General features: G+C 38.5%; 1 protein-coding gene across 2 annotated transcripts in view; it reads left to right on the top strand.

Annotated features, from left to right (window-relative positions):
- The window catches only part of SH2D4B (SH2 domain containing 4B), a 56,380-nt gene extending 42,900 nt beyond the window's left edge, over nucleotides 1-13,480 (top strand). For both annotated transcript variants that reach the window (XM_058029384.1, XM_058029383.1), the window contains exons 7-8: nucleotides 10,236-10,456; nucleotides 13,146-13,480. In XM_058029384.1, coding sequence (XP_057885367.1) covers nucleotides 10,236-10,456; nucleotides 13,146-13,238 — 314 coding nt within the window. In that variant the 3' untranslated portion in view covers nucleotides 13,239-13,480. The remainder of the gene's footprint in view (nucleotides 1-10,235; nucleotides 10,457-13,145) is intronic.
- The last annotated feature ends 13,410 nt before the right edge of the window (nucleotides 13,481-26,890 follow it).

The raw sequence follows: 26,890 nt of genomic DNA, 5'->3' as shown, positions 1-26,890 counted from the left end.
TCATTATTTACTGTGTCTTCTATATATCTGCAAATGTGGCTGTGTTTTTAGAACAGGTTGCACAAAGGAGCCAGTCTGCATTGCAAACTTAAATGTTTGTGTGCCTGAGCAACCAAGTATTCATAATTCAGAAGCATAAAAAATAACTTATGTATCAATACTCTTAATGAAAAAAATATATGTTTGGTGTCAGTATATAGTATTTTTCTTATGTCAAAATTATTTGAAGACAAAAAGAAGCATCTTACTTATTAAGAAACATCAATATATTAAATGTGTAGTGCAGAAGCAGAACCTGGTGCTAAAATAAGTAAATATATCCATTAGCATTTAATTTTTAAAATAATGATTATGGATTTACGTGTCCTGTAAAGTATTCCACACGTCAGTCAGCAATGCTTATTTCAGAGATAGTAAAATATGTAGCTGTTTTAAAAGACTGCACAGCTGAAGTTTTGTGCTTGACTTGTCTTTCTTGAGATTAAACACCTATAGATTTGCAAGTACTAGTATTTCTTCTGACATTGTTTTTAAAAGAAAATCCTCGTGGTTACATGTGCATACAGCCTTGAGAGAAGGAAGATACTGCAAGTAAATAAAAATCTAAGGAAACAAGTTTTTTTCCCAAAACAATCCCTGAGACTGACAGTAGTTTTAACACTTGGAGTTTTTCACCCTTGTCTTCCACTTGCAGGCAGTGGGAAATGGTAACATCACGCACTGAGTGAGCAGTGGGTTGAGTTCCAAATGCAGCTTGCACAGCAAGTCAGGGAACTGGCACTCAGTCCTCATCGTGGTGCCTTCAGTGAGTGAAGTGTTCAGTGACTGCTGAGTTTGAATTGCAAAGAATTTCTGCTTTTACATATTTCTTTAAATTGTTTTTTAAAGGAGCCTTTGATTCCAGAAAGAATTACCCTGAGCTTCACAAACTTTCCTTATTCTCTGTGTATTCAGAACTGTGCCCCCATGCCCCTACTGCAAGTGCCCATCAGCCAGTGCTGGGCTCTGAGATCTCTGCAGGAAAGTCATCCCAGCTGAGGCTGCCTGGCAGCAGTGCTGCTCCATGCACTGTTCTTGCCTTTGGTACACGTGCTCCCCATGGCAATGAGAGTCCCCTGGCAATGCTGCCTTGGAATGAGTTGTACAAAGCCAGGAGGGTTCTACTAAAAGACTAATTCTTCTACTTTAATTTTTCTACTTCTACTTTTCTCCTTTATTTCCTTTGTGCAGAAATCCAAAGTAAACAAGAATCTCGCTGTGAGCTTTGTTTTGTTTTGTGCAATTGGTTTGGTAAAAGCTCAGTCTTTCATGTTGGCTCATGTTTGTGTTTCCCTCAGAAGTATTTAGGAGAAACAAGAGCCTAATGATGGCTAGAGTTTTGAAAACATAAATCGGTCCCAAGAGGGCTTTTCCTCTTCCCTCTTCTTGCACGTATCAGTTTTCTCATCTTTTCCCATGATTTAGATCTAATTTGCATACTAGAAGGTTTTTCTCTGTCATTTTCAAACTCAGTAAACTTGGAGAATTTAGATGAGCAGTAACAAGGTGAGTAATATAAACAAGTGAAATGCTTGCAAAAGATGACCACAAACTAGAATTTCCTGTTTCTTGCTTCAAAGACCAAGAGTGAATAAATGAAACATTCTGTCTGCCTGGAGAAAAGATGATGCATACTGCCCACTAACCTTTTTAAAAAAGTTGTCCCACTCTTCAATTTGCACACAAAACACAGTATCAGTGACTATTGTACCAGGACAGAGGTGTTTCAGTTTACTGAGCGAGGATCAGAGCATAAATCAGTTTCTTTGCTCTGTGTTTATTACTCCCCTGTACAATTTCTAGCCCTGTCAGGTTTAGTTAGATATTTGTGTGCTTTACTGATTAAGCAAATTTCAATGTTTCAGTACATAATAGAAATGAAAATTCCATCTCATCTGTATTGTAAGGAGGTGAATGCATCCTACAGGAATAATATTTGTAACAAAATTCCCTACTTGGATTAGTGTACTGATATTTTCTCAAGTTTGAAGACATCCTCATGCATATTTTTATTTCCCATCCTACTTACATGGCAGGTAATGGCAGGTATCTATAACAGAGTGTAGAACATTTATACAGGCCTGGAAGTATTTGCTGATTTAAAAACCCAACCAACAAAAGCAAAACCAAAACCCCAATCTTCCTGTTGTTGATCTTCCATTGAGTTCACTGGAACATTGAGGCATCTGACTTTGAAACACAACAGTGTTCCAACAGTGAAAACAGTACCAAATGAAATATTCGTGACCCATACTTTCTGACAAGTTACTGATCATACATACTAAATTACACACAAGATTTTAGTTTAAGAAGCCACTGAAACTGAATGGTTAACTGTTCCATCTTTTAGCATAAGCTTCTTTGCTTCTTTTCAGAAGCTATTTAGACAAGAAGAGAAAACTCACAAAAATTAAAGGGTAGTAGCAGAGATTTAATGCCGGGATTTCAGGTCAGAAGAGCCTATATCTAAAGCAAAAAAGATATATATATATATGAGATAAAAGGTTAAAAGTATTTTGTGCTATATTTTTCTTCTGATATATGACAATAATGTAAAAAGAGAAGAGAGAGATTAACTTGTTTTCCTCCCAGCTAATGCATTCTATAGGCTGTTCTAAAAAGAAGGAAGAGAAAGCAAGACAAGGTTTTGAGGAGACATTAACAGAAAAATTTACAGCTCTATTATACACTGGTATAGTCAGACAAGTAATGCCAACACCTGTCTTTTATGTGCTGCACTGCTTGCTAGTGAATAAGGTGTAAATGTTTTGACAGTGGGTATAAAGGGTTTTTACAGTATTTGATAGTTGGATGTAGAATGAACTCTGAAGGAGACAATTAAGAAGTATATTTTCTGCAGAGTGCATAGGGAATGAACTGTGAGCTGCACTGGCAACAATGGATGTTACACACCCAATTTTCTGTAAACCTGAAGAAAAATACTCTTTATTACTGCACTATTCATTTAGATGGAATTTTTAAGATTCCCAGGGGAGTAAGGCATCTATTCCTTTCAGAATTTCAGTAGGTTTTTAATTGCTTTAGAGAATCTTAGGAAATTAAGAAATCTTCTGAGGACTGAGTTTGCTTTATTCTAAGAACTGCTGTGTCTTGACAAAACAAGGAGATGAATACACATTGGGAAAAAAACCCCAAACCAACCAATAAAAAAAAACTACAAAAAACCCTTTTAAAAACTCCACCCAAAACAAAACCAGTCCTATATATTTTTACCTGTGATACTTTTCCTTGAATTTCTCCTGTATAGAGATTCAAGATATGCATCAAGTCTTCAAGGAGAGCTCATTTAGCACATGATAGATTATCAAGGTGCCTCATCCTTGCCTAAAGGGATCTCTTGCCATCAGAAACACATTATTCCTCTGGGCCTTGGTTTGCTGTACATGTCTATGCATAGCCCAGGGCATAGTTCCTGTAGTGAGCAAGGCACACTGGAGAGTTGGCTGAATCTCACTGAGGTGTTGCTTCCCAATTCTGCATACGCCTGAAATGTGCCAGGGTGGTTAGAAAGGAGAGGAATGGTGAAGAATGGCTAATGGGCTCCTGCTCACCTTTCCCCAGCACAGAATTATCTCTATGTGAGGTTTGTTACTGCATGCTAAATTGTGCAGAAGAGGTGGTGAGTGTGGAGCAGAGAAAACTTTCTCCAGAGGCTCCCTAGAGAGTCTCACTTTGCTTTGCCAATGTAGCTCAGAGAAGGCTGGCCCCATACTGGCCCCTGAGTCCAACAGAACTCATCTGTGAGTTTATTCTAATGTGTGTTTTACCTGTTGGTTTCTAAATACAACCCAGCTTTGTCGACCAGTGCAGTTCTATGGAGACAGGAAGGTTTTATTTACACACATTTATGTTTTGCTTTTTGTGACCTTAAATATTACTAGTTACTAGGACTCAGATTACCAACCTGGAGCACAGCATGAAAAAGCTGCATTCTTACTAGCTGTAAATAACAAAAGCATTACATAAGAATTCAGAACCCCTTTGCTCTTGGGTTCTTGCCATCGCACTTCAAGACAGAGTTTTGAAAACAAACAAAACAACAAAAAATTCCCCCCAAACCTCAGCAAATCTACCCATCATTGAGCTGTTTTTTTGTTTGAGTTTTTAATTGAATTTTTGTTGTTTTGTTATTCGTTGTTTTTATTTTTTTACTAAGCTTGACCATTTATTTCAATGTCTAAACGGAAACAGAACTCTTTTGAAGATCTAGTCCCATGTGAGTTTGTTCTGCCTTAACAGCAGATGGTGAATAGCTTCAACAGCTTTGTTTCTATTACCAGATGTCTTTGATTTACTCCCTTGCTTTGCTTTTTGGCCTTTATTGCTTCTATGCTGAAATAGCAGAGGCAGAGCTATTGTTACCTCTCAGCTCTAGCTTTTCCCACACAATACTATTGATCTCTTCTTGTGGCATCATTCAAAAAAGCATTGTGACTAAAAGGAAGGAGAGGGTGAAACCTCTTCAATAGCAGTACACTGTGAGATCCTATTGCTGCAAGTCTTTGTGCATGTATTTAGTTGTGCATGCTACTCCTGCTGGAAACACCAGAGAAATGACAATGTATGACTTTTTATAATTAAAGGCAGAATGATCTTTTTATATAGACATGACTATTATATGTGGTACTTTAGACCCTTTGTTATTTTTTGACTCTTTCAGTTGCAGCACAGTCCATAAACCACTGTACTGATAACAGCATTCTTTAAATTGTGTGCGACATTGGCAGTCTCAAGGATGACATAAAGTATTCAGTCAAGACATCACCCTGCTGTAGATTAATTGTGACCTTCCAATGAACAAGCAAAACTATATTCAGTCAGTTTCAGAGTCCAAGTATAGACTTGCACCTGTGGAAGAGAATTGAAAAAGTCAACCTGAGGAAACTTGCTTTGAGTGATACTTGTCCTTGAGAGTATAAACCATAACTGCTCTAGTTCTTCCACTGCAGGGAAGCCACTACTTCATCTTCCCTGATTTTATGCTTTTGGTCTTTCTGAGTGGCTGAAGGAGCTGGGTTTTTCACCCAGAGATGGTAGCTACTGTCATGCATTTGAGTGTTTGTTTCAAGTTTTTACTATCCACCTTATAGTGGGACCTCAAAAAGTCAGACCTTTTCTAAGTTTTAGTTCCCCAGTTTCAGTTTTCATCTTACCTTGTATTGGCTCCTCATGAGCATCTTCATCTTCTGTGGGCTCTGGAAGCTCTGCCCCCCTCCATGAGGGTCTCAGAAGCTGCTCTTGCTCCTCCTGGCAGTGGTTTATGTTAACCCTGCCATGTGACACAGCCTGTCAGCTCCTCTGAAACCACACTGGCTGCACTTGGATCAATCCCTTCTGAGTTTCTGTTTACTTTGATTATTTCCTTCAAAACTGATTGCCTTCATTCAGATTTTGGCCCCAGGCAGGTTTGATCTTTACTTCCAACTGCATGATTTTTTAAAGTCATAATGAAGTAAGGAGAAAAACATATAATGTATTATCCTCTCACTAAACCACAACTTTTGATTCAAAATGCCCAAGACCCAAAACTCTGTTCTAAACGAAGTTATTTCCTAGCTTCTATAGTGGTATTTTTTTTCCCTGAAATTTACTTCAGCTTTTTTCTTTTTATCATTGTGAAGTGTAATCCAACTTTTGACTTTCAAATTAAGTCTTGAAGAGAAGTTGATTTGGAGATTTTTGGAAAAAATTTGCGATTTGGGACTTTTTTATTCTAAATGCTATATTTAGAGCAGTATGTCTACCTAGCTTAGTTTTTCAGTTTGAAAAAATGGAAGGGTTTGTCTGATGCTGGGCAAACTGCTCCTTCTCTCCTATGGCCATTTTATCACTATGTTTCAAATGACATATATTCTAATATATTCATATCTTTTCTGATTAGATCTGCCTGTATAATTGAACAAATATAGTCCCAAATATAGACCTCCTATTCAGGAGTTATCTGCTCACTCCTCATAATTCCTTGTGTTTATTTACTACTTACACTTGCTCTCAGTGCAATGTATTTTTATGACCTTTAGCATGTGAATCATTCAGGTAATGATTGCCAGGCATATTTGTACTCATTTGGGCTTTGATCTAATCCTATTGAAAACAAAGAAGATGCTGGTATTGGCTTCTCTCTGTTTTGGAACCTGATTAGTGACCTACATCACCCTGGTTAGATGTCTTCAGTTGTATTAACAGAATGGTCTCTTTCTTCTGCATTTATTATATGTGAATATTCATAATTGTTCATCAAATCAATTTTGCACAAGCTAGAAAGCTTTTCATAATGGCTGTGAATTCTTTTGCCATGAATTCTTTCATTACATTGTTCTAATTTATTCCTGCCAGTATTTGTAGCACTTTTTCTGAGTAAGACCTCATGCACTGGAGTGTTTGAGGTCAAGCTGATGGAAAAAATACAAAAAGAGAAAATATCAGCTCAACAAATAGCTTCTATTGCAAAATGGTAAATGAAAGCTTCTGGGCTGTGTTTGTACCTGCTGTCCCTCTAACCTTAGCTGGCCTCTTGGCATATGCACATATATTATAATATACATGTATTATATATAATATTTATTTTATATATATGTGTGCGTATTAAAATAATTGACCATTAAAGACTAAATTATCATTTTATGTGGACATGACTATTACATGTGGTACTTTAGAGTCTTGGTAGGTCACAGCAAAGAGTATGATGTTACTTTATCTGTATAATCATGAAAAAATAATTCTAGACTTTTATTACATTGTCTATCTTGTTGGCAAAATTTATCAGCCTTTGGTTCATGCTTGGTGTGGCATTTTTGCAACAAATACATACATACATCTTGAGTTTCACTCAAGGATATATGTAGGATAACCCTGAAAGTAGAGTGGGAAGCTAAGGTGTCATTGCAGAATATTGCAGAATAGCACTTTTTGCTGCTGAGGCTCCTGTAAACTTGGAAGGCAGCATTAGGATTTCTTAGCTGGGCTCATAAAACTAATAATGAACTCACCACTTTTCACATGAGCTTAATACATCCTAAATGTTAGGATGTTCTTTTTCCTGTTTGAAAGATTGGTGGCAGTAATCAGAACATAATTACAACAAAAATGTTAATATGTGCCTATCATCATCTAAAACTTGTCCTGTATTTTAAAAATGAAGCTGTTAGTTAGGAACATGTCAGTTGATGATGAATCTTCTATGATTTGAAATAACTGTCTTAGAAAATGTTATTCTCTCTGCTAAGAATCCAAGCTGCTAATATATATAAGCATCAAAAACTGGACTGGGCTTTCCCCTTTTTTAATCTTTTTAAGAGATTAGCAAGAATGAGAGTGAGGGGAAATTAGTTTTCAAAGCATCAGTGGTTTCTATTCAATATAATATGTGTCATTAATATCCTAACTAGCTCAGATAAGAGCATTTGTGATTCCATACCTCCTATTGGAGCCTTGGGAAACCAAAGACTCTTGATTTTAGTTAAAACAATTTTAAATGTAGGCGTTTCACAGATGTTGTCTGCCTTTCTACAATCATCTCAGGAGTGAACAATGCCACTCTTTTTCCAATTGTCTTGAGAACAGGATAATGTTTTTTAAAGGGTAGTGGGAAACTTTCATTGCTGTAATAACCACCCTCTGAAGAATTGAACTGGAGAAATATAAAATAACTGGGAGGCAAGGAGAGGGAGGAGATGGTAGGGAGAGATGGTTTCTTGTGAGCTATTAACAGAATCAGGACAGTAAAAGGGAAGAGAGTGGCTGGCTGATAATTTATTACACCATCTTTAGCAGAAAAGGGAATTAAAGCAAAAAAAGAGAAAAAAGAACTTGGCTTTGACCAATGCAGCATTTCTTACCTACTCAATGATATGAAGTGCCTAGAACACAGCTAAGGTCTGGCAAAGAAGATGGCATTGTGTGGAAGCCTCCAGTGTTTTAGCTCCACTGCTGGGAACTGAGAGCAGATGAACAGATTCTTTGCCATTAAACTAATCAATGCTAAATGAATTTCATGTTATGTGCCTGATATAGAGATTCAAACCCTAGAAATATCCTAATAGTGTTCACTGTATAATACAACCACTCTTTTTTTATATTTCTCTATGTTTTACAAATTCTCTACATTTACCAAGTCTGAATTGTGAAGTCTACCTCATTCCCTGTCAGGTCTGCATAACAATTCTGGCACTGCTTGGAGAAGAGATACTTATAACACCCTCTTCCTATCTCAAAAGTTATCAGCATGCCTTCAATCTGGAACTACAGTGTAAATACTGATTTATGGTAATTAATGTAGTATTTGCTGGTGATGGCACTGTTTATCCTTTCCTGTCATTAAATGCTCTGAGACTGGTAGTGTGGCTCATCTACATTTATTTCCAGCAGAGATTTGTCAAGGAAGTAGCCATTATAATCACTAATATCACATTTCATGCATACTTAAATTAGGCCAGTTTGAGAGAAGACTGGGTTAACAGATACTGTGATTTCAGAATCAGTTTTTGTGTAATTCTTGGGTATCTGGTATTGGGATTTGGTGGTGCAACTTCCCATAATACATTTCCCATAATATCATATGGATTCATATTGGTACTGTCTTTTCATTTGAACAGAGTTCAAAAAAAAATAATAATTCATCTTGGAACACCTCCAATAAAAGTATTTTTAATTTTGGAAAGTGCATCAATTGACAGTGTTGCTGAGCAGTTACTTGCTGTTTCTAAACAAATGCTTATGTTTGGACTACCTGTTTTACATGTCTGGTGCAAAGATGATGCAATATCCTTCATAAAAGAGAAATGGGTGTCACTCAGCAGACTACATATGTGTACATTTCTTCTTAGTACTAGGGTATTATCAAGGGAACCTTGACCCCCCATTGAGACTCAGCCCTCTGTCACTTCACCAAGTAAAATTGTAAAAGAAATTCATATTCTCAAAGTAGACAAAAATTGAAAGGAGGAGATGTTTTACTACCTTTCCAAACATCACATAGTGCTTGCTTTTAGTACCCAGACCTCCTCAGTCCCTTCCTATGTCTCCCAGATGCATAATTTTCCTTAAGGACTTAATTAGAGCATTCCAAACGTTCAGATAAACCCTTCTCTGTGCAAACTGGTAATCCCTGAACTATGTTTGTTATTACACTGAGACAATGTGGCTTCATGGAACTCTCTCTTGGACAAGTGTAGGTTTCTAGGATGACAAGTAGTTCCATTAAATATTACATGCATTGTTTGGAGAAAGTTATCCCCACAGAGAGTAACTCTGGAACATGTACATACATTATTTACTGACGTATGTGCCATGTTCACACTCAGAATGGCCTAATTCAACATCTGCTCCTGATGAGAGTGAGCATCTGGTGTTTCACAGATAATTGAGACATGAGCTGACTGTCCTCTAGGCCGACCAGACAGACTGGAACCAGGCTCTCCGGGTGGATGGTAAGACCTGGTTCAGTGCCAGGTGCAATTCTGATCACACCTTTGTTATGGGGTAGGATTAGAATAGGTTTTATCTTTTATAACCTCTATGCAAGCAGAAGTACTAGCAACTTCAGTGTTGTACCCCAGAATCAGAAGGAACAAGAAAGATGAAGACTTTTCCAACACAAAAAACCAAAATGGGACGGTTTTTGAAACTCTACTGCCCTTAAACCTTTTCATCCAATTTACCTATGTGCATCTATGCATGTGTATGTGTGTGGATGTACAAAAGAAGAGAAATTCTTTTTCTCTTGGCACTTGCTTTACATTCCTTTTGTAGGACATATAAAGCAGTTATAAGACAACAAAGTCTGCAGAACTGCAATACAATTGCAAATATCAGCAATGCATTGCAAATTCAAGCTGCAATGCCTAGCTGTGCTAGTCTGCTTAAATGACAGCTTGTCCAGAATTTGCTGGTTTGATAGGCCAGTTGTATTATTTATCCTTTGAAAAAGAAGTAAGGATGGGAAAAAGCAAGTCCTAATCATCAAATTAAAAAGCATATCCCACCAGACTCCATCAAAACCCTTACAGCTATCCTTCCAAAGCAAACAGCATAAACGTTGTCTCCACCTCCTCCTAGAAACAGTCCAGCCTTCAGAAGTTACACCATTGTGATTTCACTTCTGTTCAGTGTTTGGTGCATTTGATTGCCTCTGGCAGACCTGTTACCTGCATAACCATGGGGTTTTTTCTGGCCAGGCATTATCAGCCGTCAGGAAGCAGAGGAGCTGTTGATGAATAAATCTGAAGGCGCGTTCCTGGTGCGAGTCAGTGAGAAAATCTGGGGCTACGCCTTGTCCTACCGCCAGCAGAACGGCTTCAAGCACTTCCTGGTGGATGCTTCGGGGGATTTCTACAGCTTCCTGGGGGTGGACCCAAACCGACACCCAACGCTCACAGACCTGATTGATTTTCACAAGGTAACACTTGCTAGGTGGAGATCAATAGCTGAGTGGAATGGATTAATAATTTAATGAGCAGCCATGTAGCTTGAAACCATGCTGGAAAATAGGAATGACCACAGTGGGAAAGAATATTGTACACTAAGCCCAGCTGTAACATTCATCCTTCTGTTGCAGTGAATCACAATGCTTTTCCCCTTCTTTCAAATGCTCCAGTATGTACTTGTGTCCCTTTACACAGTGTGTACTCTCCTTGGCTACAAATGGCCTAATAAGGGCTGACAGATGTAACGCTTTCTGAGCCTTTTGGCTGTGGAAAATTGGGTTTGAAATACCATAGAAAGGTCTTTCAATGAAATTTCAGCATTTTTCTACCTTTGATGTGAGGGCTGTAATGTGCAAAAGCAAGAGAGTGTGACCCTGCACTAAAGAAGGGAACATGGAGGGGCTCTCTTTTAGGGGTATATTAAGGGTCACTTCTTATTACCCAAAACAATCTTGCAAGAAGAATTTACTATTCGACTGTAGATGGGTTTGAATTACTTTACCTCTAGGTTTTGTTTCTTGTTGCCAGACTGTAACTAAATAGTAGCACTGTTTCTGAAAGCATAAATTGTTTTCATCTGGCATCTCCCTATCTTCATCAGTTTTAATTCTGTTTTTTTCTTAGCCACCCTTATAGTTCCTCTTATCCTTTCTTTTCTAGCTCCCCATCCAATTTTATCTTTTTCTCACACTTGTCTCAGAGTAATTCTATAAATTTTTTGCTCCTCCTTTTCTTCACAGCTTTTAATTTTTTAAGTATTCAGTCTCAGGTTACTTTTCTTCTAAATTCCCTGTCTTTTAAATCTTACTTTTATCTCACTTGTTTTGCAGTATCTGTTTAGTGTTGCCTTAGTGTCCCCTCAGAGATCACTATGATATTAAATGTCCACAAATTCTATTTCTACATGGGGAGATGGTAGGTGTCACATTTGACTAAAATATATGTTCTCCCCTAATTTAAATAAAACCTTTCTCAGTGGCCACCTTGGAAGCTCCAATCCCTGACACCCTTCTTGTACACAATGTCCTTCTGGCCAATTTGGGTTAACCAACTGGGCTGTGTCCCCTCCTACTTCACCCTTATTCCCAGCCTATTCTACCAGCAGGGCCTGAGTGGGAAAAAGAGAAATCCTTTGTGCTGTGTAAGCAGTGATTAGCAATAGCCAAAAGTGCAGTGTGTTATTAACACTGTTTTAGCCACAAATTCAAAACATGATGTCACAATGGAGAACAGGCAGCTGTGAAGTTCCATCCCAGCCAGCCCCCTTGCACCTGGAAAGAGTCTAACCAGGGCTTTGGCAGGGAAAGAAAGCAAACATGCAACAACTCAAATCCAGATTATCAGGTGTTGGATGTGGAACCCCTGGCTAATGTAGTTTCCCCTCTGCCCCTGGTGATGGTGACAGCCAATTCCAGACATCTCTGCTCCAGCCATGTTCCTATATTTTCATCACAGCTCACGTTAGGCAATCTCTATATTAGGAAAACATCTGTGTACAGAGATCAGTACTGCACTTGTCAGAAGCAGAATGGCTTTTAGTTCCTGCCATTTAATAAAAGAATAAAAACTTGCTTCGGTGTCCCATGATAAGAATTAATAGCTACCCCAGTAGTAAGCCTATGAGGGAAACCAGTTCAGCTTTAATGCCAGCACACAGTTCTATTTTCCCTGTCCAGCTTATGGCTGTATTAAAACTGGTACCTTTGGCAATCACCTCAGGAGGTATTTTATCCTGTCTGTCACTTGGTTTTCTTAGAGGCTTTTCTGCCTGCCCTCTGTGGTGAAGTACACTGTCAATTGTCCCAATGCCTCCTGGTAACCCCAAGCAATCTGTATATGACTGGTTGTGCTGTGGGCACATTTTCCCTTGCAGCTATTGCTATATATTTTGGAAAAGGTGCTGCTTTCCTCATGACTATTTTTAGCAAGAGTATACTTCCCCACCCCAGAGGTTGCATGGAATTTTTTTAAGGGCCTGAGGAGGGCTGGCGTAACTGATTTTCTACTTGCTTGTACTGATTGACTTCATTTTGTTTCATTTTGATTGAAAAACTGAGAGGTCACTCAAACAACTCAGCTGGCAGACACAAGGGGGTGGTAGCCATTAGTTGGAAGAACAAACCTTATAGAATGTGGTGTGAATGTGCATCTTCTGTGCATAGTTGCTGTGAGTACAGACTGCCTTTTCGTAGCAAGGGTGATGTCTTTCACCTTGCTGTCATCAGTCAGAAAGCTGTTACTGTTGTGTGTGAGCTCACTAAAACACTGAGCTCCTGCTCAGTCTGCCTGGGGGTAGCAGCATGGAAGACTGGCCATGGTAAATCTGTCGCTTCAATTAACCCATGAGAATACCCTCTATAAGCATCTGTAGGTGACTTCCTAAATAGTGCAGCAACTTGCAAGTAGTACAAATCAGTGTCTCTTGGATGTGCTGATTTCACTGCTTGATAATAGTACAAGTTGCTACCAGCATAAATAACACAAACAGAGCATGAAGAAAATTATTAACCGGTAAAATAATTTTGCTGGTCTGTAATTATTTTATCAAGTGTTTATCTATAGTAGCTAGCCAGTTACAGAGGAATGATGGCCTTCATTGCTATACTTAGAAGGTAGATGCAGTTTATATCTTTGATATTTTAATTGGTTTTATCATTCCAGGAAGAAATCATCACGTCCTCAGGTGGGGAGCTACTCCTGGAGCCATGTGGACAGCAGAAGAATCCACCAGACTACAGCCCTTTATTTGAATAACTGATCCAGGACCAACAGGAATGCATTCTGGATAGCTGTAGTAATAGATAGTTACAAAAGTAAACAATGGGAGTAGTTAACCCACTTTCAAAGCCACTGGTCTTGTGGCCAAAAAGTATCCTCATTAGGAGGCCTAAAATATTTCTGGTTTGCATCTGAATTATCAACATCATTATTCATACTGCTAGCACTTGAAAGGTGAGAACTTACCAGCAAATTGCAAAAGAGGACTACTTCCAAAAAGTTTTCAAGGGGTTGTAGCCAATTGCATAGAGTGCTAAGTTCCTGTCCTAATTTTCTCATGTTTTATACTGCAAGAAGCATGGGCAGGAGCCATTCACAGAGCACTGTATGAGGTATCAGTGTTGGTGAACATATTCTGTGTTCCAAAGCAAGGTTTGACAGTTTCTGTTGACAATTTCATTACCCAATGGTGCACTTTGATGACAAGAGAAGCAGCCTTCAAACATCCCTGTGAAGTTTGTGATTGTGTATGTAATTACGTGTAGTTTGAAAATTGCCATTATGCTTTTGAATTCAGGCCTACAAAGTTCCCCACAGCAGAGACAAAGGTCAAACACATTTTATTTACACTTTCATGAAGCCCAGCAGCCTTGGCAGGAACTTTTCTCCTGTACAGTAAGTGGTCAGTTTATTCTAAAGCAAACTGATTTGCTGCAATTCTCTCACTGGCCTTGTCCTGCTTTCCACTTTTAGATGTGCAAGAGACACAGTGGATATTGCTAGCTTTACTTTGCTATAGGACTGGGTATTTTCCTTTTCTGAGTTATGAGAAAAGGTGGGGCTGGTATATTTATATATAGAAAAGGTACAGCTAATTACATTATCATCAGGCTATGTTATGTGTTAAACCAAGATGCACACAATGTGTTCCTGATCCATTTACTATAAATATTAACCCTATGAAAATTGAATAGAAGCCTAGATCTGTGGGGCAGTTGCTTAGTGCTTGGACTAGAAAAATAATAAAATCTCATCACAGTATACACATAGGAAAGGCACACTGAGCATATTTTTATGAACTACTGCTTTGGGCAGTCTCTGAACCCTGTGGGGTTCTATTCAAAATCCAGGTGTGACCTCTCCTGAACCTCCTGTCTCCTGAACCCTTTCTCCTCAAACAGTCATTTGACTCTTGATTCACTGTTACCTTCTGTACTCTGTGTGATCTAGATGGTAAAGTCAACTAGGAAAAGAAACTTGTCTTATCCAAGCCAATAAAGCACACTAAACATTTCAGGTGCTACGACAGTAAATATTTGTGGTGGTAATAACAGTATTTTTTTATAATTAATTTTATGGATAGCTCATATTAAAGTACAGATTTTTGTACACAAGCTTCATTCTTGGTCAGGAACCTTTTCTTCTGTTGACATTGGGGTTTGTGTGATTTAATCCATCAATGTTTGTGGCCCATGAAAAGAAAATTCTATTGAACTTCCCACAGAGACAGCTGGGCAGTTTCTGTACTAATCACTTGGCACACTGGCTCAGGAGGTTTCAAATAGTTACTGTTAGCACCTCAGAACAAAGCAAGTCAGGACACAGCAAATAAGCAAAAAGATCTGCTTTCTCTGAGAAAGACAGCTCTGCACTTTCTCCCTCCTTCAGAGGCATCTCAAGAACCACCTCAGCCTCAGGTTATTCACAGCTGCACAATTTTTTCATGGAACAATTCGACCTTTATTTAAAGGACAATGGAAAAGGACCTTTAAAATTATAAAAAATATAAGTATCCATAGACAAACCTCTGAGGTCAGAAAGCAGTAGGTGACTGTACAGGATTAGCCACCTAGGGGTCATTACAGACCAGTCTTGTGCCTTTATGCACTGAAGAAAACCCCCCAATAAACCAAGACCAACAATAAAAAACCCCCAAGAAATGCTACTTTTTCTCTGGAGAAGGCACTAGGTATGCTAGAAGACATGCAAATTCCAAAGTTTTCGGAAGATTACTCAACACAATGCTGTGAATGTTTATAGAAGAATACTGAAGAACTTGTTCCACATGCAATTCATATTCAGAAGCTGATAATAATACTGCTATTTATTTCTTGTGACACAGTTCCCAGCAACTGCTTTTGTTTTATTTAGCATTAAGAAGGCCTAGAAATAATAGCTCTTTAGCCTATGTGGCCTCTTGCGATGTAATTAACATTATTTTCACTTCAGAGCACATTTCCTAATTCTAGTTTTCTAATTTTTTGTCTGTCATCGGTTTCTCACTCTGTTTCACCTAGCTTTAAAATAAGGTCCTTCTAAGTTCCCTTGCACAAGGTATTACTTGGAATACTACAATTTCTCCTGAGAGTTTTACTCTACTAATAAATGGCAGAATTCACAAGTAAAGGAATTGCTTGTTTTTTCTCCCTTAAGCCCCACAGAAATAATAAAAAGTATTCAGCCAATTCATAGAGTTACCAAGAAAGAAATCTAACCAATATAAAACCAGAAGCAGCTGCAATGAAATACTGTGCACTTGGCTGAAGATAAGTTTTGAAGGAAACAAAAGGAGATCATAGCTAGCAGGAACTAAGAACAGCTTTCCTTGGTAGAGATGTGCAGCTGTTGCCAATTTACTTGAGTGAGGTACAGGTGTGGAGATGTTTCCTAAGTTAACAGGTGCTTCTTGTTGCCTAAGGGGGCAAAAGACAATAAGGGGACTATGAAAATGTAGCCCAGGTAGTAGGAAAAATAGGAGATAAAGCAGTGAAGGAGTAAATATGGAAAATTAGGAAAATAAGAAAGGGCAAAATGTGCTTATGCTGTTCTTTAGAAAGCATTTTGGATTTTTGCTGCTCTGGGAGGAAGACCAGGCGCTGCTACCTCTTTTTCTCTCTGCACGTGTGGAAGCTTTCAGCTTTGAGCTAAATCTACCTTGGAGGTAGATTTGGCACCCTTGAATCTGTAAGAGCGGGGCTGGTCTGTGCTGCAGCCCTGAATGCTTCCCTCTGTTGCCTCTCCATGTAGTGCTGCCTGCAGCTGTTCCTCACTGGCTGAAAAAGTGTCCTGGTGCTGCCATTTCCTTGGCTGCCAGGGGGAGATTTAGCTCATTGGGACCTTCCAGTCTTGTTTTCCTAGTGGTAACTATTGGTAAATCATAATAGGGGCGTGTTATGGAATTTCCTTACAAGATTCCCTGTCACTGTTTCTTGCTGATGCGACCACCAGGAGTTCACTGAGAGTTCTGCTATGGTAATTGTGTTTCGTAAAGAAAAACGCCACAGCAGTAAGGTAAACTTTTAAACTTTAAAATGAATTAACTTTTCTCATATCTGTTTCACACCAATAAAATATGGCACACAAGGTCCAAAGCTTGTTTGCAGGTTTCTTTGAAAAAAGCATCTCTTGAGGATTTATTCTTGCTTCTTCATAGATCCACAGATTCATCTGTTCTTTTGAATTTTGTTTTAATCTGTTATTGCACACAGATATCTTCAATTTAATATTGCCCTCTTCTCTAAAAAAGAACAAAAACCAAGTAAAGAAATTGAGAGTAATCATGGATGAGATTTCCAAGGCTACTCAAAGAAAGTAGATGCTAGTCTAACTCTTGTAATTAATAGAATAATGATGTAGTATGAGTTTTTGCATACTAGTTTTATAATAGATATTCTGGATTATTCTTTTAGGTAATAAATCCCTATTGTTCTGAACAAATCCTAAGATAAATAAAATAACACCTCCCTCAAGAAGGAGATGCCTAAAAATTGTTTTTAATACAGAGATTCATTTTCAGGCTGAGTAGAAACTACTTAAAAAAAATTCAGAGGGAGAATTTCCACTAGATTTCAGGTACCTTGAATCAAATTAAACCTATTTCTTGGCTGAGGTGAGGCAGTATTAATACACTGACTACAGTAAAAGACATTTTTGTATGAACTAGGAATCCACTTCTGCTCAGACTTCTCTTGAAACACCAGACACCTGAATATTGAGCATTAATGAAGTTATACCTCATTTCACTGCAGTCTAAATGCTTCCATTTACCACAATACAAACCTGCTAGACTGTGGTTGTTTACACTGGGAGAAGCTTTTCTCTTTCTATTAATAAATTTGTTTCCATAATTTACAGGTCGGAGCTTATTTTTCAATGATTTTCAAGGACTGGCTTTCTTTTATATCTTATTGTGGCTTTGCTTTAAGATTCATTTTTCCCTTCCCAAGGGGATGGGGTAAGTGGCCTCTCTGAAATGTGTCCCTGGCCAGGCTATCAATTGCAGAATGAGGTGTTTGCACTTGACCAGATGCTTGCTTTGTGTTTCCTGAGATGAATCTCCTGGATACATACTGTCAGATGATAATGATGCATAATTGATTTTTATAGCTAATTTCTTGCCATGCAAGTGCTGTGTGAAAGCATCTCTTCAAATATTTGTTTACTGCTAGTGATTAATCCTGTAGCTTGTATTTTTACATGATGGCCCGTAGCTAATGCAAATTTTCTACTAGGCTGGAGCCTTCAATGCATTTGGGTTCTTCTCTCTTGGAATTTCTTCCAGTAGTTTTAAATGAAGGTAACATTTTATGGTGTCTTTATTATACAACAATAAGTGACTTTTCTTATGGAAGAGAAATAACTTCAAAAGAGATTGGACATTTAGTTTGGTCCTATTTGTGTCCTTGTGATGGATGTACAAAGAAAACACTTGGCATGTTAATGTCTCCTTTAAAGTTTAGCTGCCATTTCTCCTCCGTTCTCAGTTTTAATGAGAACTGTGGGCGGGAGAAGGCCCCAGGCTCACAAGTCACAGAGTGAAAAGAGAGGAGGCAGGACTGATTTATTCCATACAGGTTTTCATATAACAGCAGGCAAAGCTTGGATTAAGTACTTCCTGAGATGCACAGGTTTTCTTGCTTACCGTTCAAACTAGTCTGGTCACTACTTTTCCCTCACACAACAGCAACAGCAAGCAATTCCTAGTGGTAAGGAAAAAGCCCAAAGTTGTTCAGTAAGTGCATTAACAGTAACATTACAGTGCCCCAGGAGTGATACAGATGCAGTGTGGATCAAGAACACAGTGAAGACATATTTTATGGGTGTGTAGAAGGGGAGTGATTGCAAATTCTCGTTTGGTAGAAGTTAATTCTTTTAATGATTGTTGTCATTAATGGTCAATGCATGTGAAGATGTGGCAAGTGTAATGTACCTTCTATTCCACAAGCTGGTAGAGCATGGACTGCCCGAAAGGAAAATCAGACATAGTTGTCTTAGACAAAAGTTACTAAGTATTCTTGTAGTTTATTTGGGGCAGAAAATTGTAAAATGTATAATGCATATCAGGATTTACAAATGTAGAAACCAAGTACTGCTTACCACGTGAAATATGATGAGTTTATTTTCAGAGTAATTTTCACAGCACTTCAAAACTCAGTGAAGAGTAAAGGTATCCCTGGTTATTCTGCTCTCCTGTAGGAAATGTCAGCATTGTAAACAAGAAAATATCTTCCCATCTAGGAATTTAATCTTAATAATGGACTACAGCAAGTAATTTCTGAGAGCTGTACAGTGAACACTGCATTGCAATTAGTAAGACAGCCAGGCTGTTGCACTTATGTCTGTTCTTGATTCTCAAAGTCTTTTTGCTCATGATAGCCAGATGCAAATGTGAAATATGTTTTTTAGGAAGTCATTAAAATCCAATGTAATGAAGAAGTGTTAAAGTATATGTTTCATTACCATTTTTATTGTTGACATTTTCTCTCAAGGAATCCAAGAAAAAAATAAAATTCTAACAGCAATGCATAAGTTCTGGTCTGCCTTCTAGAGAATATTTTGCTACCTATTATGTGCTGTACTCACATAATGCTGCTTCATTTATTTTGAATTTCAGTAGTCTATACGGTATATTGGAATCTATCTGATTTTTTAAGTAAGAAAGCAGTAGAGACAGATGTAGGCAAGCAAACCATTCTGTGGGACAAAAAAATATTCACTGAATTCCAATGCTGAGCTCCCACATCATTTGCTGGAGTTCATGTGGCAACCTTCATTTGATAAATATCAAATTTTTTTATCAGGGCTGCCTGTTAAAATCCCTTTTCACTTTCCCCAGAGCTACTCTAAAATCTTCCATTGACATGGAAAAATCTTCTATTTAATGGAGAAATGTTCTGTTTTCAAAATACCAAGCTTCAGGAAATTGTTTCAATTCCTTAGAGTAAAAAATAAAAAAGAATAAAATTATATAAGGGCATTTTTAATTGCAGAAAATATGAAAAATGTGCTCAATTTTAGCACAAAAAAATTTATATTTTTAGTAATCCCTAAAAGAAAATGTACTACATTATGCTCCAAATTCAATGCAGATATTCAATGTTTTTGACATTTCATTAGGTATCCATTCTCTCCCTTAATGCTAGTTTCCTTTTAAGGGAGAATTAAAATACCCAGGGAACAGTTACTCAAAATGTCAAGCCCATTAAATATCTGATCTGATGACTGAAATAAATTTGTGAAGGTTTAAATAAGACCCCAGATAATTTTCTCCAGAAAAAAATGAAACTAGGAAAGTGAGTTTAGAAAAAAAAGTATGGATGCATCTTGTCCACAATTTTGAATATGTTGTGTTACATGCTTGGATCTTTGGAGTGTGATTTACATTTATACACTGCTAAAAAGTCTGAACATCAAAAAGTAATTAATTTAAATTGAATAATAAATAACATAAAGGAAATTAGACCTACTGTTCCAGTTTCTCTGAAAAAGGCTAATTCTATCAGTGGTTATGTAAAAGACCAAGCCTATTCATGAACATTTGTAGGAAAAAAGAATCTAATTTTCCAAACTGTCATTGTGATCAATCACAATAGAAATCTCCTTCTGGATGAAAGTTTGTGATTAAGAAATACAAAGTTCAGACCTCACATTCAAATACCAAATGGAAACATTTGCAATGTACCAGCTCCTTGCAAAGGTGAAACATCTCATAGAACAGCTGTACTGGTGTAGCAAAAATGAGTAGCTTGGATTCCAGTTGTTCTCCTCGGGCTGGGCTAGAGACAGGTGCTTCAGAGTTCCAGGTCAGTGTTGTATCAGCTCCTCTGCCAACGACCACTGATTATTTGAGAAGGCAGGATCAGGAGAGAGTGAGAAAACTTGTGAAAGGAAAAAAAATCCCAAAAAGTTTCCCTTCCCCACCCTAGATAAGAATCAGTTTGTAATGGGGAAACAAGGAGGCATTGTGAAACCGGCAGACTTTGTTTCCTGTTGGGGAGGAGACGTACACAATTTGTTGAAGTCAATGAGATGGAAGTGGGGAATAAGGATTTCACAGCCAGGTCATTTTTTATTCATTCTGTTCTACAGCAGTGCACATACAGCCATGAAGTGCTTGGAGTGCTAACCCATCTGTTCAGTAGCAGCTCACATCCAGTGGGCTAAAAATACTCGGTCTGCCAAGGAGACAGTCGAGGTACTTTGAGAAGTCTTGGATGCTTTTACTTTGGGCCACAGATAAAGGTGATAAATTAAGAGGCATTGGGGTTCTGTTGTTAAAATCTCTTTTCCTCCCCCAGACCTATTGATAATGAAGCAAATTCAAAACGATGAAGGAGAAAACTGGCTGCTGGCTAAGACTCTGTTCGTAATCCTGGGTCTGCGCCTCCCCACCGTGCTAAAGTTCAATTCAAGTTACACTGCAGTAATTGATGATCACTTGTCATATCCCTTTATAAAGCTTTTTCATCAATGTCTCTTGAGGTTCATTTTCTATCAGCAGCAAATCAATGAAATTTTAATGGAATAGAGAGCCTTCTTGAGACTGAATTATGTTGCTTTACCTGTTTTAATATCAAGTGAAGTTCTCAAAGGCTCAGCAGATAATAGTTTTTCAGATTTTTTCTTTGATAACTTTGTTTCTGCAGAATGGTGGCATCTTTGTAATCCGCTGTAATCAAGATTGAAGGCATTAATGAACTGTACTGTTAGAGACAATAGGAAAATGTGGGGCTTGAGGCTGACAGGCAGATCCTTATAAATGCTGCAGCAGTGTAGTAGGGAACGCATTAACTCCTGGATGTGGTGATTCAGGGAGAATCTGAAATGGTTTAAAAATCTCCAGGGTAATGCAGTAATTACCCAGGCACAGGGAAGTACAAGGTCACGAACTGAGCTCCCTCCTTGCAAACTGCAGTGGGGGCTGTATTGCTCTCAGAGCAGTCCCACCCATCGCTCCAGGCGCAGAGCTGCCCCGAGCCGGGTCTGCGAGCGGGGTTGGGCAGCACTGAGGCGGCCCCGCGGAGAACATTCGAGAAAAGTGTCAGTCAAACAGCACACCTCGCTTTTCCTGGGGTAAAATTCACTGGGTGGATTTGAGCCCGCTTGAACCGGTCAGGATTTGTCGCCTGGCTTTGCTGTATGTCGCCGGTTCGTGTCGCTCCGCCCGTGTCCCGCTGCGGCCGGGAGCGTGTGAGGGGCTTTGGGGGCTCCCTCAGCCGGCACGGCCTGCAGCCTCCCGGGCTCTGGTACCGCTGCACCCTGCGGGCCCTGCAGCCCGAGCCGCCCATGGCCTGTGAGGGCCCGGCTCGCACCCTGAGGCTGTGCCGCAGATGGCGGAGGAGCCGCGGCCGTGGAGAGGGAGCGTGTGGGATGGAGCGGCCCCGCACGGCTCCGCTCCGCAGCGGGGGCTCGGGGCTGAGGGCCCGGTCCCGCAGCTTTGCTCCAGGAAACTCCCCGAGCAGTTTTCCTCAGCCCAAAGCCTCATGTTCACCGAGCCCTAATCAGCTCCCGAAATAAAGGCGTGATAAAGTCGTGCCCCGTGGGCTGATTCCTCCCAGGTTGAGCAGAGCAGGTAATTTACACATGGACAGGATGAAACTGACATGAAATGCCAAACTCTCCTGGCTTTTGTCCTGGTTTAAGGACTCTTCACCTGCTGGAGGTTGGGAAGCTCCAGGGAAGGAAGCTGCCCTTTCGTCCCCAAGATAAGGGAAGGAACCCTCTTCTCCAGTAATACTTACATGATGGAGGCAGACCGATAGGTAAGATGCTTTTTTTTGCTCTAGTTTGGCTTAGCTTCCCTGAATTGCCAGTGTAACAGTGGTGGAATGCAGGAAAGGTACCAGCTGATTGCTGAAACAGGAAAATTACCCACAGGGATTGCTGAGGAGGTCAGTGTTCACTGCCCCAATTTGTTAACCAAGTCCAAAGTTTGAGTCTGATGTAGAACAAATGTAAAGGAAAAATTTTCCAACATGTTTGGATCTCCATGAAGCACTGACACAAATCACATATCAGTTAAGTATCAAGGATGTTTACAAAAATGTGATGTTTTCCAATTATTCTAATGGGTCTTGGGTCAAGCATTGAATGCAAAAGAAAATAAACCTTCTCATCTTCACAGTCACAGCTGGGGCACACACTATCAGGGCAGTTTGTGTTTCCCTTAATGGAACTGTTTCTATTTGATGAAGTAAACTGTATCATTCTCTGAAACTGTAAATTTAAATATTATTACTACCACCTTGCTCCGGACAGCCCTAAACACAATTTCAGATACAGGAGAGGGAAAACTGTCTGAAGACTTAGAAATGTCCAAAATAGGATTGTGCTAGAGAGTGGAGTGGCAAACAGCTGTGTTCTGGTTGATTTGATGTGCTTTGATACAGCCTATAAACCTTCAAAAACTATTTAACACATACTGAAATAATGCTCAGAGATGTAATGCAATAAAGCTTTTGTATAAAAAGGAGTGTAAATGGCCATCAAGAATGCAATGTTGCCTGATTTTCACAATGAAATTATTCTGTTTTGATTTCTCTGTCTGAAGTAATCTCTGTGCATCCTTTTACCACAGAACAAGCTGGAGAACATCTAAACAAATTTAATGCTTTCTTAAGTAGTTCAACTGATATGTTTATGCTTATTTAATATTTTGTGAGTATTTTTCATGGTAGTTTAATTTTTAACAAACCAAGGAGTCCAATAGAGAAAATAAAATGTAGACTCATGGCACTGTAATTGTATTTGATGAGAAGAGCAAATAAAAGGTGAAGACTCTCCTGGCCTCATTCTACACAGCACAAAACTCAGGTAAAGAACTTTTGTGATATGAAGGAAAGGAAGATGCTTTTGACTCAGCATGGATGAATTGTGGCATTTTAGAATAATTTGGGATTTTAGGTGTCTTTGGAAGTCATGTTTGTACTAAAATTTTAGGATTGTGTCTCCTGGATTTTAATGGAATTCACTTAATTTTCTTTAATCTTTCAGCATCTGGACTTTCATTTTTTTTCCTTGTCATTGCACCCTCTGGAGGACCATAGCTGTCTAATTTATTGGTCCAACTAACTGATCTGCCCTTATATTTTTATGAATGTCTTTCAGGCTGTCATTCCTGGAGCTCATTGATCAGTGGAGCTTTTCCTGCACACCCATTTTTTTTTAACTTTTAGTTTTAAACTACAGTTTAGATGCTGGACTTTGTTATGTGTGAATATGGGCAAAAAGTTCCATTGAAAAGGGTGAAAAATATTTTACATACCCTAACTTGAAATTCTTGCCCATCTATTATTTTTGCACTATGAAACTTCTTTATGTATAGTCATAGATCAAGAGGAGAGTTGTTGATTTTGTTGTTTTGTTGAAGTTTTTAACCATTGGTTTTGTATTTGTTTTATTTAAAAAAAGAACCTGTGATGGGATATGAGAGGATTTGTTGAAGGCTTCATGAAATTTCTTCTTAAAGCTTGATATTTTACAGTGATTGTTGTTGCTGCATGTCTCATAAAATGCCTTTGCTTTGAGTTCTGTAACAGGTATGGACATGACTGAGGTGTTGGGAGGTATATGGGGAAAAAAAAGCAGCCCATTTCTAACTGAAGAATGCAAGGAAACAATTTGTCACTGCTGACAGCAGGAAAATGAATAAATATTGCAATAGATACATGTATAGACAATGAATTTGTACAGCATCTGAGTGATGTCCTCTCTCAGGAAGGTGGGCAGACCAGGGTTATTAACTTCCTTTATGGAGAGATTTCCTTTCAGGCAGGGAGTCTGTGGTGGAAATCAGCAGCTTGGTTGTCCTGCATTCTTTCTCTTTCTAAAGTACTATGCACATTATTACACTACACTATGTTAAAAAAACCCCAAAAAATCCAACAACACAGGGCTTAGTTGCCTGTTCAGAGATAGGCTCCAAAATTCACATTTTGGCATCACAATAGAAATGGACAAACTGAGAAGTCTCAAATATTCTATGTAGCTGTGCATGTACAATGTATGTTTAATATACTGGAAAAATTGTGATTCAGTATAGTCATAAATAAATTTTGAGCTATGTTGAGGCACAGAAATTTCTGGCAGCTCCTGTCAATATATTTAGGCACATATTAGGAGTTCCTTATCAATATTAATCATAAGACTATAAGGAATGGACCATGTCTTCTAGGACAATAAACAGCTAATAATTGTAGCACAAAGCCTGTGAACTGCCTCACTGTTTCTTCATTATTTTTACTTCATTTTTCTTGTTGCTCAGTTTTAGAGGTCCAGGATCTTCTGCCACTTTGCTTCTTTCACAGACATAGGCATCTCCCCTTCTTGATTCCTACCTCCTGCCTTTTCTTTTCTCCTTTTTTTTTTGTTTGTTACAATCTAGTGTTTGTCAGTGAGTTGTCATTTCAGTGCACCATTAAACTGTGCATATCACATTCCTTTGGCAAAGGTGCCAGAACAGTTAGTATAGAAAAGTTATTGTAGAAGTAGAAGAGAAGAAAACCTTGGATCAACCATTTAGTTAAAGAAAACAGAACTATTTCAGGCAAACTGAATTCATTCTGGTTTTATAGGTAACCATAACAGAACTCTCTTGAAGTTTAAGAATAGTTCAGTGCTTCTACTTCCAGTCTCCCTTTAGGGCCTCATAAAGTTCCTGGTTCTTACTAGTTTTGATCTGAGTGCTAAAAGGATGCTCTGTGAGTGCCTGCCTGATCCCAAAGTCCTGAAACTCCATGCAGGCTTGCCTTTATCTTCCTTTTACAACCTGTTACAAGAAGCTATAGAAAGAATGGGAAGTCTCAAAAGACCACCTTGATGCATCCCAGAGACCTCAATTCCATGAAATACTTTCAGATGAAGCTCTGAACTCCTGTGCTTCATATTAAAGCATCTGAATTTTTGAGAAGAGATAATCTCTAATGAAAATGTCCTTATGTATTTTTTAATTTGTTCTGCTATTTTGGATGCTAAGTCCTTTAAAAACTCTTCAGAATACATCAAAATGTCATATTGTGCTGAACACCCACTCTTTTCCCTCTGGATCCTAGCTTAAAAATGAATGCTGTAGAATAGGAGATCATTTTGGATTACAGAACAACTTCTCAAAATGTCAGTTGTAAATAGTCAGCAAATCCCTCATTATCAATAAAATGGCACTGATATGCAGTTGAAAAGTAATTTGTAATACTTCAAATCCATATCTTCACAAGCCATTTATCTTGTAGCAGTCCTTGCAGCACCAAGCAAAATACAGTTTAATGCATGAGGGATCTTGGGGGTTTTGCATGCCTAATGAACTAAAGGTTTTAGAAACACCTGCTGGACAAAGTGATTTCAATAGTGATTTTAATAGTGTTTTAAATGAAACCACTCAAAGTTGGTTTTAAGTCATCATCTTTCATCACTGTAATGGATATAAAATCCTTCAATATGTGTTCAGATACCATTCATTTCCTAGATAAGAGTCATTATTGTTTATGAAACTGCACTGCTCACAATACAAGCTTGGATGTTACTTAATTTATATTTTTGAGGTTTTTGATTTCTGACTCGTGTTTAGTTACTTTATCCATTCACTCATATTCCTTAAAAGGTCTTTATCATGTGTGAAGAGAAAAAACCACCTCTCTAGTGTTACTTGTGTGGAAATTGTAACTCAATAGGCCTAAAGCCAGTTTTTCTTCAATGTAGGTCAACTGTAAAAATCCCATTGACTTAATTGGCAGAAGAGTTAGACCTGTATAAGATGCAGAGAAAAAAAAACAAGTCAGTGGAAAAATAGTATGAAAATTTTATACTGTCAGAGAAACTGTGGTGATGTTGAAGGCAGAAAGTGTGAGCACAGTGCTAGGCATTGGTGTAGTGCAAGCTCATTTAACCACAGTGCTGGTCATTCAGCACCATGTTACTGCAAATTCACCTTGTTTCTGTAGATTTTATGGCTGGAATTTTACTCTGGACTTTTGACTTACCTGCTGAGGTTTTCTGACTGCTATTTAGGTGGCTGTTTACCCATTAATGTAACACAGCTCATCTTACATTAGCATCTGTAAGTGAGCAGCCTGAACTGAGCTCTCCTCGAATAAATGACTCCCAAGGGCAAGTCCAGGTGTCTGGTTGCAAGCTGCTGGCCAGTCAATCATGTGTGAAGTATTAGGAAGCTTGTAAAATAGAACTCATTAAGAAAAAAAAAGTTTTTCAGGAGATAGATGGATCTCTAAAAATTTTGCTAAGAGAAATACAAGGAAAATAATCCTGTAAAATGCATCTGTTACATATGGTTGCTTACCAGCAAATATGCTTTCAGTGACATGCAGTACAAGGTCTCCAAACATAGATATTTTTCAAAGGAAAAATTCTGAAGTCTTTGAATAAAACTGGCTAGATTTGACTTCCAGAAATAATCC

The sequence above is a fragment of the Melospiza georgiana genome, chromosome 8 (assembly GCF_028018845.1).
Source record: "Melospiza georgiana isolate bMelGeo1 chromosome 8, bMelGeo1.pri, whole genome shotgun sequence".
In the NCBI taxonomy this organism is placed as follows: domain Eukaryota; kingdom Metazoa; phylum Chordata; class Aves; order Passeriformes; family Passerellidae; genus Melospiza; species Melospiza georgiana.
Note: the sequence above shows the minus strand (reverse complement) of the source record. Positions and strands in the feature narration are given on the sequence as shown.